At 43.8% G+C, this 13905-nt stretch overlaps 1 protein-coding gene across 3 annotated transcripts in view; it reads right to left on the reverse strand.

Moving 5' to 3' along the window:
• The window catches only part of LOC140486092 (A.superbus venom factor 1-like), a 77406-nt gene that overhangs the window by 33708 nt on the left and 29793 nt on the right, over nt 1-13905 (reverse strand). For all 3 annotated transcript variants that reach the window (XM_072584746.1, XM_072584745.1, XM_072584744.1), the window contains exons 6-8: nt 12997-13079; nt 10164-10270; nt 6088-6261 (exon numbers count right to left, since the gene is read on the reverse strand). In XM_072584746.1, the coding sequence (XP_072440847.1) occupies nt 6088-6261; nt 10164-10270; nt 12997-13079 (364 nt within the window). The remainder of the gene's footprint in view (nt 1-6087; nt 6262-10163; nt 10271-12996; nt 13080-13905) is intronic.

Here is a 13905-nt window from a genome sequence, read left to right on the forward strand (position 1 = left end):
TCCTCGAAAACCACGTTAGGGAACTGGAGCTGGAGCTGGATGAACTTCGGATCATTCAGGAGGCGGAGAGGGTTATTGAGAGGAGTTACAGGGAGGGAGTCACACTTCAGGTACAAGAAGAATGCAGATGGGTTACAGTCAGGGGACGGAAAGGGAACTGGCAGGCAGTGCAGGGATCCCCTGTGGCCGTTCCCCTCAACAACAAGTATACCGTTTTGGATACTGTTGGGAGGGAGCGACTTACCAGGGGTAAGCCATAGGTTACAGGTCTCTGGCACAGAGTCTGTCCATGTTGCTCAGAAGGGAAGGGGGAAGAGGACCAGAGCTTTAGTCATTGGAGACTCCATAATTAGGGGGACAGGTAGGAGGTTCTTTGGGAATGAGAGAGACTCATGGTTGGTGCATTGCCTCCCAGGTACCAGGGTTCATGATGTCTCTGATCATGTTTTTGGAATCCTTAAGGGGGAGGGGGAGCAATCCCAAGTCGTGGTCCACATAGGCACCAACGATATAGGTAAGAAATGGCATGGTGATGTAAGGCAGAAATTCAGGGAGCTAGGGTGGAAGCTTAGAGCTCGAACAAACAGAATTGTTATCTCTGGTTTGTTGCCCGTGCTACATGCTAGTGAGGCAAGGAATAGGGAGAGAGGATTTGAACACGTGGCTACAGGAGCGGTGCAGGAGGGAAGGTTTCGGATACCTGGATAATTGGGACTCATTCTGGGGTGGGGGGGACCTCTACAAAGGGTTGCCTATATCCAGTGGGGGGGGGGGGGGTGGGGGGGGGGGGTTGGGGGGAAGAAATTTGCTAATGTTCTTTGGGAGAGTTTAAACTAATTCAGCAGGGGGATGGGAACCGAAATTGTAGTTCCAAGTATCCAGGAGATACAGAGTAGTGAGGTCAGAAGTATTGTTTCAAAGTCACAACAGTTCACCGGCAACCAAGAAGGTGGCTTGAAGTGTGTCCACTTCAATGTCAGCAGCAGTAAAGTTGGTACCTGGGGCTTCAATGTTGCAGCCATTCCTGGGTAGACCAGGGACAGAAATGATTGTGGGTTCCAGGATTTAGATGCTTCAGTAAGAACAGAGAAGATGGTAAAAGAGGGGGAGGTGTGGCATTGTTAGTCAAGGACAGTATTATGGTGACAGAAAAGACATTTGAAGACACATCTACTGAGGGTTTTCGAAAGGCCTCCGAATAGTTCCAGAGATGTACAGGACAGGATAGCTACAGCTGGGGAAAGGCAATTATGGGTGGCAGGGTGGCTCAGTGGTTAGCACTGCTGCCTGACAGCACCAGGGGCCTGGGTTCAATTCTGTGTGAAGTTTGCACATTCTTCCCATGCTTGCATGGGTTTCCTCCGGGTGCTCTGGTTTCCTCCCACAGTCCAATAATGTGCAAAGCCAGGTGAATTGGCCGTGCTAAATTGCCCATATCATTAGGTGCATTATTCAGAGGGAAATGGGTTGGAGTGGGTTACTCTGTGGAGGATCAGTGTGGACTTGTTGGGCCAAAGGGCCTATTTCCTCACTGTAGGGAATCTAATTAAGATGCAATTAGGCAAGATTCCGGATGCTTGGGATGCGGAAGGAAACTACAGGGGATGGGCACATTTGAAATGTGGAGTTGATTCAAAGAACAGCTACTGTGTGTCCTTGATAAGTATGTCCCTGTCAGGCAGGAAGGAAGTGATCGAGTGAGGGAGCTGAGGTTTACTAAAGAAGTCGAATCTTTTGTCAAGAGGAAGAAGGCGGCTTATGTTAGGATGAGACATGAAGGCTCAGTTAGGGCACTTGAGAGTTACAAGTTAGCCAGGAAAGACTTAAAGAGAGAGCTAAGAAGAGCCTGGAAGAGACATGAGATAGGTAGGATCAAGGAAAACCCTAAAGCATTCTTTAGGGATATCAGGAATAAAAGAATGACTACAGTAAGATTAGGGCCAATCAAGGAAAGTAGTGGGAAGTTGTGTGTGGAGTCAGAGGAGATGGGGGAAGAGCTAAATAAATTTTTTTTATCAGTATTCACATTGGGAAAAGGCAATGTTGTCAAAAATACTGAGATGCAGGCTACTATACCAAATAGGATTGAGGTTCACAAGGAAGTGGGTAATTCTGAAAAGTGTGAAAATAGATTAGTCCTCTGAGCTGGATGGGATTTATCCCAGGATTCTCTGGAAAGCCAGGGAGGAGATTACAGAGCCTTTGGCTTTGATCTTTATGTCATCATTGTGTACAGGAATAGTGCCAGAAGACTGGAGGATAGCAAATGTTCATGCTGGAGTTCAGTTACTAGTGATATACCGCAAGAATCTGTTTTGGATCCATGGCTGTCAGTCATTTTTACAAATGACCTAGATGAGGTCGTAGAAGGATGTGTTAGTAAATTTGCGGATGACACGAAGGCCGGTACAGTTGTGGATAGTGATGTAGGATGCTGTAAGTTCCAAAGAGACATAGATAAGCTGCAGAGCTGGGCTGAAAAATGGCAAATGGAGTTAATGTGGAAAAGTGTGAGGTGGTTCACTTCGGAAGGAGCAACAGGAATAAAGAGTACTGGGCTAATGGTAAGATTCTTGGCAGTGTAGATGAGTAGAGAGATCTCAGTGTCCATGTGTATAGATCCCTGAAAGTTGCCATCCAGGTTGTTAAGAAGGTGTACGGTATGTTAGCACTTATTAGAAGAGGATTGATTTTCGGAACCATGAGGTCATGCTGCAGCTGTACAAAACTCTGGTGCAGCCGCACTTGGAGTATTGTGTACAGTTCTGGTCACCGCATTATAGGGAGGATGTGGAAGCTTTGGAAAGGGTTCAGAGGAGATTTACTCGGACGTTGCTTCGTAGGGAGGGAAGGTCTTATGAGGAAAGGCTGAGGGACTTGAGGCTGTTTTCATTAGAGAGAAGAACGTTGAGAGGCGACTTAATTGAGACCTATAAGATAATCAGAGGGTTAGATAGGGTGGATAGGGAGAGCCTTTTTCCTCAGATGGTGTTGGCTAGCCTGAGGGGACATAGCTTTAAATTGAGGGGTGATAGAAATAGGACAGATGTCAGGGGTAGTTTCTTTACTCAGACAGTAGTAGGGGTGTGGACTGCCCTGCCTGCAACAGTGGTAGACTCGCTAACTTTAAGGGCATTTCAATGGGCATTTGATAAACATATGGACGAGAATGGAATAGTATAGGTTAGATTGGTTCCACAGATCAGAGCAACATTGAGGGCCGAAGGACCTATACTGTTCAGTTCTATATTCTAACTTTCAAAAGTTGATTGGGGGTGGCTATCTGCAGATAAAGGGATGGATGGAAAGTGGGAGGCCTTCAAAAATAATTCCAGGGACGATATGTTTCTGTTAAGGTGATGGTCAAGGCCGGTAGCTGTAGGAAATGCTGGATGACTTGAGACATTGAAAAGAAATAGCGCCTCAGTGGTTAGCACTGCTGCCTCACAGCACCAGGAACCTGTGTTCGAATCCAGCTTCAGGCGACAGTCTGTGTGGAGTTTGCACATTCTCCCCGTGTCTGTGTGGGTTTCCTCCGGGTGCTCTGGTTTCCTCCCGCAATCCAAAGATATGCAGGTCAGGTGAATTGGCCATGCTGAATTGCCCTAGTGTTCAGGGATGTGTAGGTTAGGTACGTTAAGGGTAAATGTTGAGTAATAGGGTAGGGTTACTTTTCAGAGAGTCAGCATGGACTTGTTGGGTCAAATGGCCTGTTTCCACACTGTAGGGATTCTGTGTGTCAGACCTATGTATCTGGGATCGAGTGAATCCTTACGAGGAGCATAAAGGTAGCAGGAGTATATTCAAGTGGGAAAACAGGAGGGCAAAGGGGACATGAGAGCTTTGGCAAATAGAGTTAAGGAGAATCCAAAGAGCTGAAAGTATATTAAGGGCAAAAGAGTAAATCGGAGGAGAATAGGGCCCCTTAACAAATAAAATGGCCATCTATGAATGGAGCCGCAGCAGATGGGTTGATCTTAAATGTATATTTTGTGTCGATTATGGAGAATGATATGAAAACTAGGAATCATGAAAAATAAATAGCGATATCTTGAAAAATGTCAACATTACAGGAGAGGACATATTAAAACACATAAAGGTAGGTATATCCCAGAGACCTGATCAGCTGCATCCCAGAACTTTTTCTACTGTGTGTCCTTGATAAGTATGTACCTGTCAGGCAGGGAGGAAGTGGTCAAGCGAGGGAGCCGTGGTATACCAAGGAAGTTGAATCTTTTGTCGAGAGGAAGAAGGAGGCTTATGTTGGGATGAGATGTGAAGGCTCAGTTAGGGCGCTTGAGAGTTACAAGTTAGCCAGAAAAGACCTAAAGAGAGAGCTAAGAAGAGTCAGCAGGGGACATGAGATGTCATTGGCAGGTAGGATCAAGGAAAACCCTAAGGCTTTCTATAGGCATATCAGGAATAAAAGAATGACTAGAGTAAGATTAGGGCCAATCAAGGACAGCAGTAGGAAGTTGTGCGTGGAGTCAGAGGAGATAGGGGAAGCGTGAAATGAATACTTTTCATTAGTATTCACATTGGAAACAGATAATGTTATTGAGGAGAATACAGAGATACAGGCCACTATACTAGACCAAATGGGATTGAGGCTCACAAGGAGAAGGTGGTAGCAATTCTGGAAAGTGTGAAAATAGATAAGTCCCCTGGGCCAGATGGGATTTATCCTAGGATTCTCTGGGAAGCCAGGGAGGAGATTGCAGAGCCTTCGGCTTTGATCTTCATGTTGTCATTGTCTACCAGAAAAGTACCAGAAGACTGGAGAATAACAAATGTTATTTCCTCTGTTCAAGAAGGCAACCCTGGTAATTATAGACCAGTGAGCCTTACTTCAGTTATGGGTAAAGTGTTGGAAAAGGTTACAAGAGATAGGATTTAGAATCATCTAAAAGGAAATAAGTTGATTAGGGATAGTCAACCCGGTTTTGTGAAGCATAGGTTATGGATCAGAAACCTCATTGAGTTCATTGAGAAGGTCATTTTTACAAATGTCCTGGATGAGGATATAGAAGGATGAGTGTGTAAATTTGCACTAAGGTCGGTGGAGTTGTGGATAGTGCTGAAGGATGTTGTCAGTTATAAGTTGCACAGCTGGTCTGAGAGGTGGCAAATGGAGTTTAATGTGGAAAAGTGTGAGGTGGTTCACTTTGGAAGAAGCAACAGGAATTAAGAGTACTGGTCTAATGGTAAGGTTCTTGGTAGTGTAGATCAGCAGGGAGATCTCAATGTCTATGTACATAGATCCCTGAAAGTTGCCACCCAGGTTGATAGGGTTGTTAAAAAGGCATAGAGTGTATTGGCTTTTACGGGTAGGGGGATTGAGTTTCAGATCCATGAGGTCATGCTGCAGCTGTACAAAACTCTGGTGCGGCCGCATTTGGAGTATTGTGTACAGTTCTGGTCACCGCATTATAGGAAGGATGTGGAAGCTTTGGAAACAGATAAGAGGAGATTTACTCAGATGTTGCCTGGTATGAAGGGAAGGTCTTACGAGGAAAGGCTGAGGGACTTGAGGCTGTTTTTATTAGAAAGAAGAAGGTTGAGAGGTGACTTAATTGAGACATATCAGATAATCAGAGGATTAGATAGGGTGGACAGAGAGAGCCTTTTTCCTCAGATGATGACGGCTAGCACGAGGGGGCATAGCTTTAAATTGAGAGGTGATAGATATAGGACCGATGTCAGAGGTAGTTTCCTTACTTGGCCATGCAATGCCCCATCTGCAACAGTAGTATACTCACTAACTTTAAGGGCATTTACATGGTCAGTGGATAAACATGTAGATGAAAATGGAGTAGTGTAGTTTAGATGGGCTTAAGATTGGTTTCACAGGTTGGTGAAACATCAAGGGGCCGAAGGGCCTGTTCTGTACTGTCATGTTGTATGTTCTAATGGAAATTATCAAATAGAGGAGAGCAGATATCTTGGAGGATTATGGAGATGGATAAGATTACAGAAACATGCAGGACAGGGGTTGTGCAGGGATTTGAAAAACCATGGAAGAATTGTCAATCTATTGCTCGTCCAGGACAGGGGACAATAAAATGTTTCTTGAGAATATATCCTCACACTGATGTATATATCTTTTGCATTTTCAGGAACATTGAAGGAGAGACTCAGTTCACCAATCCTGTCAGTTAATCCTTCCTGAGTGGCTTCGAGGGCCTTCCCCGCTGAGATGATTATTTTAATTTTGATTGGCGTCTCAGGGACCGGGGAGCCATCCAGATGGGACACCAATGCCTGTGGAACAACATTGGCTTTGTTATCCATCAATGTGCTACAGTATTCTTCCTTCCAATTAAAATCATTTCTTCTTGTGTCAAGTCAAATCTATTCTGTGTTAAACTGGTGACCCTTTGCTGCTGCATATTTAAACTATGTTTACCTCTCAGGTGAATATGGAAGACTTCATGGTCCTCCTTTGAATAATATGGGCAGGTTAGGGAGGATTGGTCATGCTAAATTGCCCATAATGTCCAGGGACGTGCAGGTTAAGGTGGATTGGTCATACTAAATTGTCCACAGTGTTCAGGGATGTGTGGGTTAGGGTGGAATGGTCATGCTAAATTGCCCATAATGTCCAGGAATGTGCAGGTTAGGGTGGAGTGGTCATGTTAAATTGCCCATAATGTCCAGGGACGTGCAGGTTAGGGTGGATTGGTCATGCTAAATTACTCATCGTGTCCAGGGACATGCTAGTTAGGGTGGATTAGCAATGCTAAATTGCCCATAGAGTTCAGGGATGTGTAAATTAGGGCAGATTGGCCGTGCTAAATTGCCCATAGTGTCCAGGGATGTGTAGGTTAGGTGGATGAGCCATGCAAAATGCAGAGCTACAGGGATAGAGTGGGTCTGGGTGGGAGGAGGGTTGGCATGGACGTCTTTGGCTGAATGGCTTGCTTCCACACTGTAGGGATTCTAAAATTTGATGATTCTAATAGTAGGTTAGCTGTTCCAGTGCTGTTGTCAATATCTCTCAATATCCCTCAGGTACCAGTCTTGAATAAGAATACCTGCTTTTTGTCATGTTGCTGTCTGCAGGATCTGGCAGTGTGTACACAGGGATCCTGTTCCCTACCTTCCGACAGTAACCGCCCTTCATGAGTACTTAATAATTTCGGGAATGTCAAATAAGTGCCAGTGATGGTGACCATAAAACTAACATCAATTGTTGTAAAAACACATGTAATTCACTTTAGGGAGGGAAATCTGCCGTCGTTACCTGAATCTGGCCCACACAAGACTCCAGATGCATGGTAATGGTATTGGCACTACCTTCTGAAATGGTTTACTCAGCAAGTTACCTCGGTCCAAGAATGAACAGGGATGGGTAACAAATGTTGGCGTTTACAGCAATACCCAAGTCCCATGAAAGATTAAAGGGAGAAAGTACATCTTTGACTAAAAAGCACCTTGAGATACCCTTGGGTCATGAAAAGTAAAAAATAAACATCACACTTTTTAAAATTCTTGTAATAGTGCTAGTTATAGCCTTTCACATATACCGGAATAAACCCTATAGTATGGAATCATGCCTTGTTTTTTAGATTAGATTCCCTACAGTATGGAAGCAGGCCCTTCAGCCCAACAAGTCCACACTGACCCTCCGAAGAGTAACTCACCCAGACCCATTCCCCTACCCTATATTTATCCTTGACTAATGCACATAACATTATGGACAGTTTAGCATGGCCAATTCACCTCACCTGCACATCTTTGGATTGTGGGAGGAAACTGGAGCACCTGGAGGAAACCCACACAGATATGGGGACTCCGCACAGTCACCTGAGGCAGGAATCGAACCCAGGTCCCTGGCGCTGTGAGGCAGCAGTGCTAACCACTGAGCTGCATCAAGTACACATCGACCCTGCAAAAACCATCCCGCCACCCTATCCCTGCATTTCCCATGGCAAACCAACTTGGCTTGCACAACCCTGGATACTATAGACAATGTAGAACGGCCAATCCACCAAACCTGCACATCTTTGCACAGTAGGAGGAAACTGGAGCACCTGGAGGAAACCCACACTGACGCGGAGAGAATGTACAAACTCCACGCAGACTCCAAGGGTGGAATCAAATCCCTGGTGCTGTGAAGTAATCGAGCTAACCATGCCTCCCTTATAGTTCACCTTCCCAATGTGCTGCCTTAACAATGTATCGCAGTTGGCAAAGAGGTCAGCTTTTTGGATTTCCTTAACTGTTACAAAGCTTGGGTTGGAGAAGCTCCCAGCGAGCCAGTAAAGCAATTGCCAGACTGATTTTCCTTTTTGCTCAGAAATGTTTTCAACAATCTGAGCTTCACTTTCCCATGAAAGGAGTGACCTTCAATGGTGACTCAGCGGGAAATTGAGAGGGTACAGCCAGGACTGGGAGTCTTCCAGCACATGTGACACTTGAGAAAGCATCCTGAATGCTCCTGGTAATTCAGTTGCTAATCAGCTCGGAGGGGAATGATAAAGGGAGATCTTTCTGACTGAGGCAGCCCAGAAGTGTATGAAACACTCAGGACATTGCTTGGCCCTGGCTAAACCAAAAGGCATGCGATTGCCATGAATTACAAAGCTAAGCTGTTGGTGGTTACAGATAGATATTGGTTTGGAACAAGGGATCAGTTGCCTGGTGAGGACATCTATTGTGGCTTTGAAACCTTTCTTTGAACTTTGCGATTACGGAGAGTTTCGAGACAGACAGATTTGTGTGATGTTGATAAAATGAGGGCACCTGCGGTACGTTAATGGTATTGCTAATAGGTAACATTTGACACAGGACTGAGGAATGTAAGAGCACTCTCAGGTGGTTATTTTTTATGTTCATGTGTATTTACCAGAAAAGTACTTTGTGCGAGTTCGGGCCCCATATCTCAGGAAGGATGGAATGACCCTGGAGTGTGTTCCGAGCAGGTTCTCGAGAATGGTCCCAGGAATGAAAAGCTTAACATATGAGGTATGTTTGAGAAGTCTAGGTCTGTACTCAATGGAGTTTAGAAGGATGAAGGGGGATCTAATTGAAACTTACGGAATACTGAATGGCCTGGACAGAGTGGATGTTCGGAAGATGTTTGCATTGGTAACTAGGACCCGAGGGTGCAGCCTTGGAGTAAAGGGAAGGAGATAAGGAGAAACTTCTTCAGCCAGAGAGTGGTGAATCGATGGAATTCATTGCTGCAGAAGGCTGTGGATGCCAGGTCACTGAGTAAATTAAAAAGGGAGATAGATAGGTTCTTGATTGTCAAGGGAGTCAAGGGTTAAGGGGAGAAAGTGGGAGAATGTGGTTGAAAAACTTATCAGCCATGATTGAATGGCTGTGAAGATTCAATGGGTTGAATGGTCTAATTTCTGCTCCTATGGCTTATGGTCTTATGGTCTTAAAAAACTGGCCCAGGGGCTTTTCTTTGCAAATTCTGCCCTGTGTCTTGTGTTAAATTCAGGTGATTGATATTTTAACTCATAGTTCCTCCTGCCATCCCACAGACTAATTTCCAAACTAGATGCACTTAAAGGACATTAAAAAGAAACAAAGTGAAGCCTTGCTCCTAAGTGTGGGTGTTGCTGATTTGGTTGGCTGGCACAACAGCTGCCTTACAGCACAAGGGACCCTTGGCTGACTGTGGGGAGTTTTCATGTTCTCTCTGTGTCTGTGTGGGTTTCCTTCAGGTGTTCTGGTATCCTCCCACAGTCCAAACATACGCAGGTTAGTGGATTGGCCATGCTATGTTGCTCATAGTGTCCAGGGATGTGCGGGTTACCCATAGGAAATGCAGGATTACGGGTTTGGGTCTTCAGAGCACTCAATGGGCTGAATGGCCTGCTTCCACACTATAAGGCTTCTATGATTTAATTGCCAGAAATAGCTCTGGCACTTCTTTCACCAGCACAACTCTGTTTATCTCTTCCTCACTCTTTCTAGCCATCTATATCAGTCTCTCCTTCATGCAGAGATATGCCAGTAATAGATGCGACTATTAATGAGAACGTAAATATGGTAGCATTATTTGTTGCACCATGCATCTGACATTAAGGAAGCCGCAGAACTAAATTTCAAGGTGGCGATGTCACCTCTCTGATGTCATGACCAATGTCGCATTAAGTAGCCTCTGCCTCCCTCCTCCCTCGGTGGTTTCCTTGTGAGTTTGTACTTACCAGAATTTGGTAAGAGGCTCCAGGTATAAAGTACCGTCTTGTTTTTGTTAGATTGATTTTATATTTTAGAACATCTCCTGCGTCACTCTTCTTTTCTTCCATGTCATCTGCATGGCAGGGCACAAAAAGGTTTACATTGGTGGATTAACTAAAACAGAGAATGAGTTACCACTGGCATTTTCCCAGAATTCCCTCACACAGTGTGCGGTCACAAAGTATGTGTGCGACCTGTCTTGAAAAGACAAGACAAAGATGGAAAACCTATTTAAACGTTAACGTCGAGCTGGGATGCGGAATACTCAAAAACCTAAGGCAGCAGTTAGCCAGTGAAAAAGCCAATCGAATGCTGGGATTTGCTTCTAGAGAGATTGAATTAGGTTGTAGGAGAGGTCAGGTTAAACCCGCAACCAAACCAGGCAGGACCGGTCTCCGTATTGTTGATAGGTCATTCAAACACTGCAGAGAGTGTAGAGGAGATTTGCAAAGACAAAACCACAAACATGTTGCTAAATACACGAGACAACAATTGACAAGAATGTTTCTCTTGGGGAAAGTAAAGCTGAGGGACCTACAAATTTTGAACTGAATAGAACGTTTCAGCTTGTGAGAAAGAGCATTGTTAGAATCACAGAATCGCTAAAGTGTGGAAGCAGGTCTTTTGGCCCCATTGAGTCCAAACCAACCCTCTAAAGAGCATCCTACCCAGCCCCACCTCCCCAAACCCGCTCCCTCTAATCCTGCATTTTCCAAGGCTAATCCACCTACTCTGCACTACAGGTGCTCTGCTTTCCTCCCACAATCCAAAAATGTGTACAGGTTAGGTGGATCAGTCATGGGAAATACGGGGAATGGGTGGGTCTGAGTGGGATGCTCTTCGGAGGGTTGGTATGGACACAATGGGCAGAATGGCCTGCTTCCTCGCTTAGGAATTCCATGAATCCTGCATCTACCCCGTTGATCCCTGTAAGAGCATTTTGTGTGTTTGATTAAGTTCACTTGTCAGTCTTCTAAGCTCCTGGGAACATTTAATCTTCCCTCACACAGTGTTAAAACATTAATCCATTTAATTCAGAAACTGTGGAGTGAATGACTTTAACATAACACTTTGATTGAGGTATCAAAGTTAAAAGATATCATTCAAGTCATCGTCAAGAAGCAAGTGAGCATAGTGTCGAGTAAAAATGGGGTGGGTGATGTCGTAACCAGGGACAGAGCCTCATGAATTCAACACAAAGAGCTCCAGAAAGATGTGATGGGATTGGACTTGTCTTTGTGACTCAGCTAGGTGTTCTACAAATAAAAAAAAATTAATAACAGTCGACTGACTGAGCTACAGAGAAAAGGACAAAAGTCTTCAGATAGAAGAATGGGATGCACACAGACCAGAGCAGTCAGTGTCTTTGACTGCACATAGTGTTAAGGTTGGGAAAGACTTCGTCTCAAAGGAAAATTGGAGATAAAGATACATCAAGCTGCTAAGAACTTACTCTGGACTGTAAGCGATTTATTCTTGAAATATTGGTTTAATTGTATGTCAAGGTAGATTTGTAGTTTGTTTTAAAATGCAAGGTGGAAATGTAAAGTTCCAACTATCCTTAGGTGACCATATAGCCAACATGCCTTGTTAAGTGAGATGTTAAATAGTTACTTTCATGTAGGTCAGTTAGAATTGAGAATAGAGTTAGCTTCACTGTCACATGTACTCACATGAGTACGGTGAACAGATTATAGGTCACCACTTATGGCGCCATCTTAGGTAACAAGATGAATCTTGGGGAAAAAAAGTTAGAAGATAAAGAAATAAAAAGGCCAGCATTATCAACATTTAAAAGTACAAAATCATAGTAATAAACTAGAAAAATAGTTACTGCATGTGAGAGAATGACTATCTTTAGCCTATATTTGATCATGCTATAATTGAGTATGGCTGAAACGAAGACATTTTGTTTGTCATCAGGACAATTTGTAAGAATACCAATGAAGCATTATGTCCGCTTTGGCAAGGAATTCTAATTGGTAGAGCGGCTACCATGGAAAATACAACATCTACAAATAATGTAAGACAAGACTTTGACAAAATGTGCCTTTTTCCAGCAATATTCAACATCTGTACAACCAAACAGCTATTAATGTTGTAATCATTGATATGCAGGATCCATTGTTATGACAGACTTTCTTCTGCACTTATTAAGAGTCATCAAAGACACAAAAAGCGAACAAGAATATCTTAGAGTCCTTAAGCTAGGTTTCCATGTGCTGATGTTGGTTAAGTGGGTTTATTTTACTACAATAAACTTGTCAATATTATTTAATCTGAGATGATTTTGCCAGTTAGAAAACATCTAAGCAGTTAACTGCAGCTAAGCACACTAAATTCCTTTCATCACAACATGTAGGTTAAACATGGTTCCATTAACCACTCAGCAAGGCAATTGAAACAACCCTTTGTATTTCTGATTTTCATTCTTCAGGTATGAAGGGGCTTTATGTCACCATCTGACTAACCACGGTATAGAACCTGTCAGGGATTAGCTTCACCACATGAATTCACCACAAGGCCAAGGTAATCTTGCTTAAAGATTTTGGTAATAATGATAGGAGGAGCATTTGGAAAAACAAAGCAACAAGCAGGGATATCATTTCTTAGTTGTCAGACTTTGGATCGACAGTGAAATCTTTTTGGGCTGGGGATCTATTTTGTCATAGATCCACACCAAATGTTGAATCAAGATGACAACTTTAACAAAAAATCAACTCACAGCAGAATGTGGTTTCATGCAGCTTAGATCCAGTCCAGGTATGCAATGTAGGCAAGTTGTGAATGAGAACTCACCGTGCTCCTTGATTTGAAAGATTTTGTGACCTACGTAGGCAGAATATAATGCAGAAGGTCCCTGTATCTCAAAGTCTCCAATCCTAAAATTAAACATATGTAATTTGATTGCCTGTAATTCAAAAATAAATAATTCAAATACTTTTCACAATCTAATATTCCTGCTTGCAAGTTTGAGATTCTTTGATGAAGAAGGTAGTGTTGGAGTGGTGATGTTACTGGGTTAATAATCTGGAGAACCAGGCTAATGTTCTGGGAGCATAGGTTCAAATCCCACCATGGCAGATGGTGAAATTTGATTTCAATAAAGTTTTGATATCAAAGCCATACTAATGGTGATTAGCAGTCCCACATTCAGCTCCTCACCTTATTACAGCCTTGGTTTGAGCATTGACAAAAGAGTTCAATTTCTAAGGTGAGATGGGAGTGACAGCTCTTGACACCAAGGCCACGTTTGACTGAGTGTGGCATCAAGGAGCCCTAGAAAAACCGCAATCAATGGGCATTGGGGGCAAACTCTCCACTGGATGGAGACATACCTGGCATATAGGAAGATGGCTGCGGTTGTTGGAGGTGAGCCATCTCAGCTCCAGAACATCTCTTCAGGAGTTCCTCACAGTAGTGTCCTAGGCCCAACAATCTTCAGTTGCTTCATCAATGACCTTACCCCATGTCCCCCACCCCCCACCCTGCTCCCTTTAAGATCAGAAGTGGGGATGTTTGCTAATGATTACACAACGTTCGGAACCAATTGCAACTCCGCAAATACTGAAGCAATCCATGTTCATATGCAACAAGATCTGCACAATATCCGGGCTTGGGCTGACAAGTGCCAAGTAACATTCGTGTGACACAATGCCAGGAAAGCTAACCATTGCTACTTGATATTCAATGGTGTTACCATCACTG

This window comes from Chiloscyllium punctatum, chromosome 15, assembly GCF_047496795.1.
Source record: "Chiloscyllium punctatum isolate Juve2018m chromosome 15, sChiPun1.3, whole genome shotgun sequence".
NCBI classification, from domain to species: Eukaryota; Metazoa; Chordata; class Chondrichthyes; order Orectolobiformes; family Hemiscylliidae; genus Chiloscyllium; species Chiloscyllium punctatum.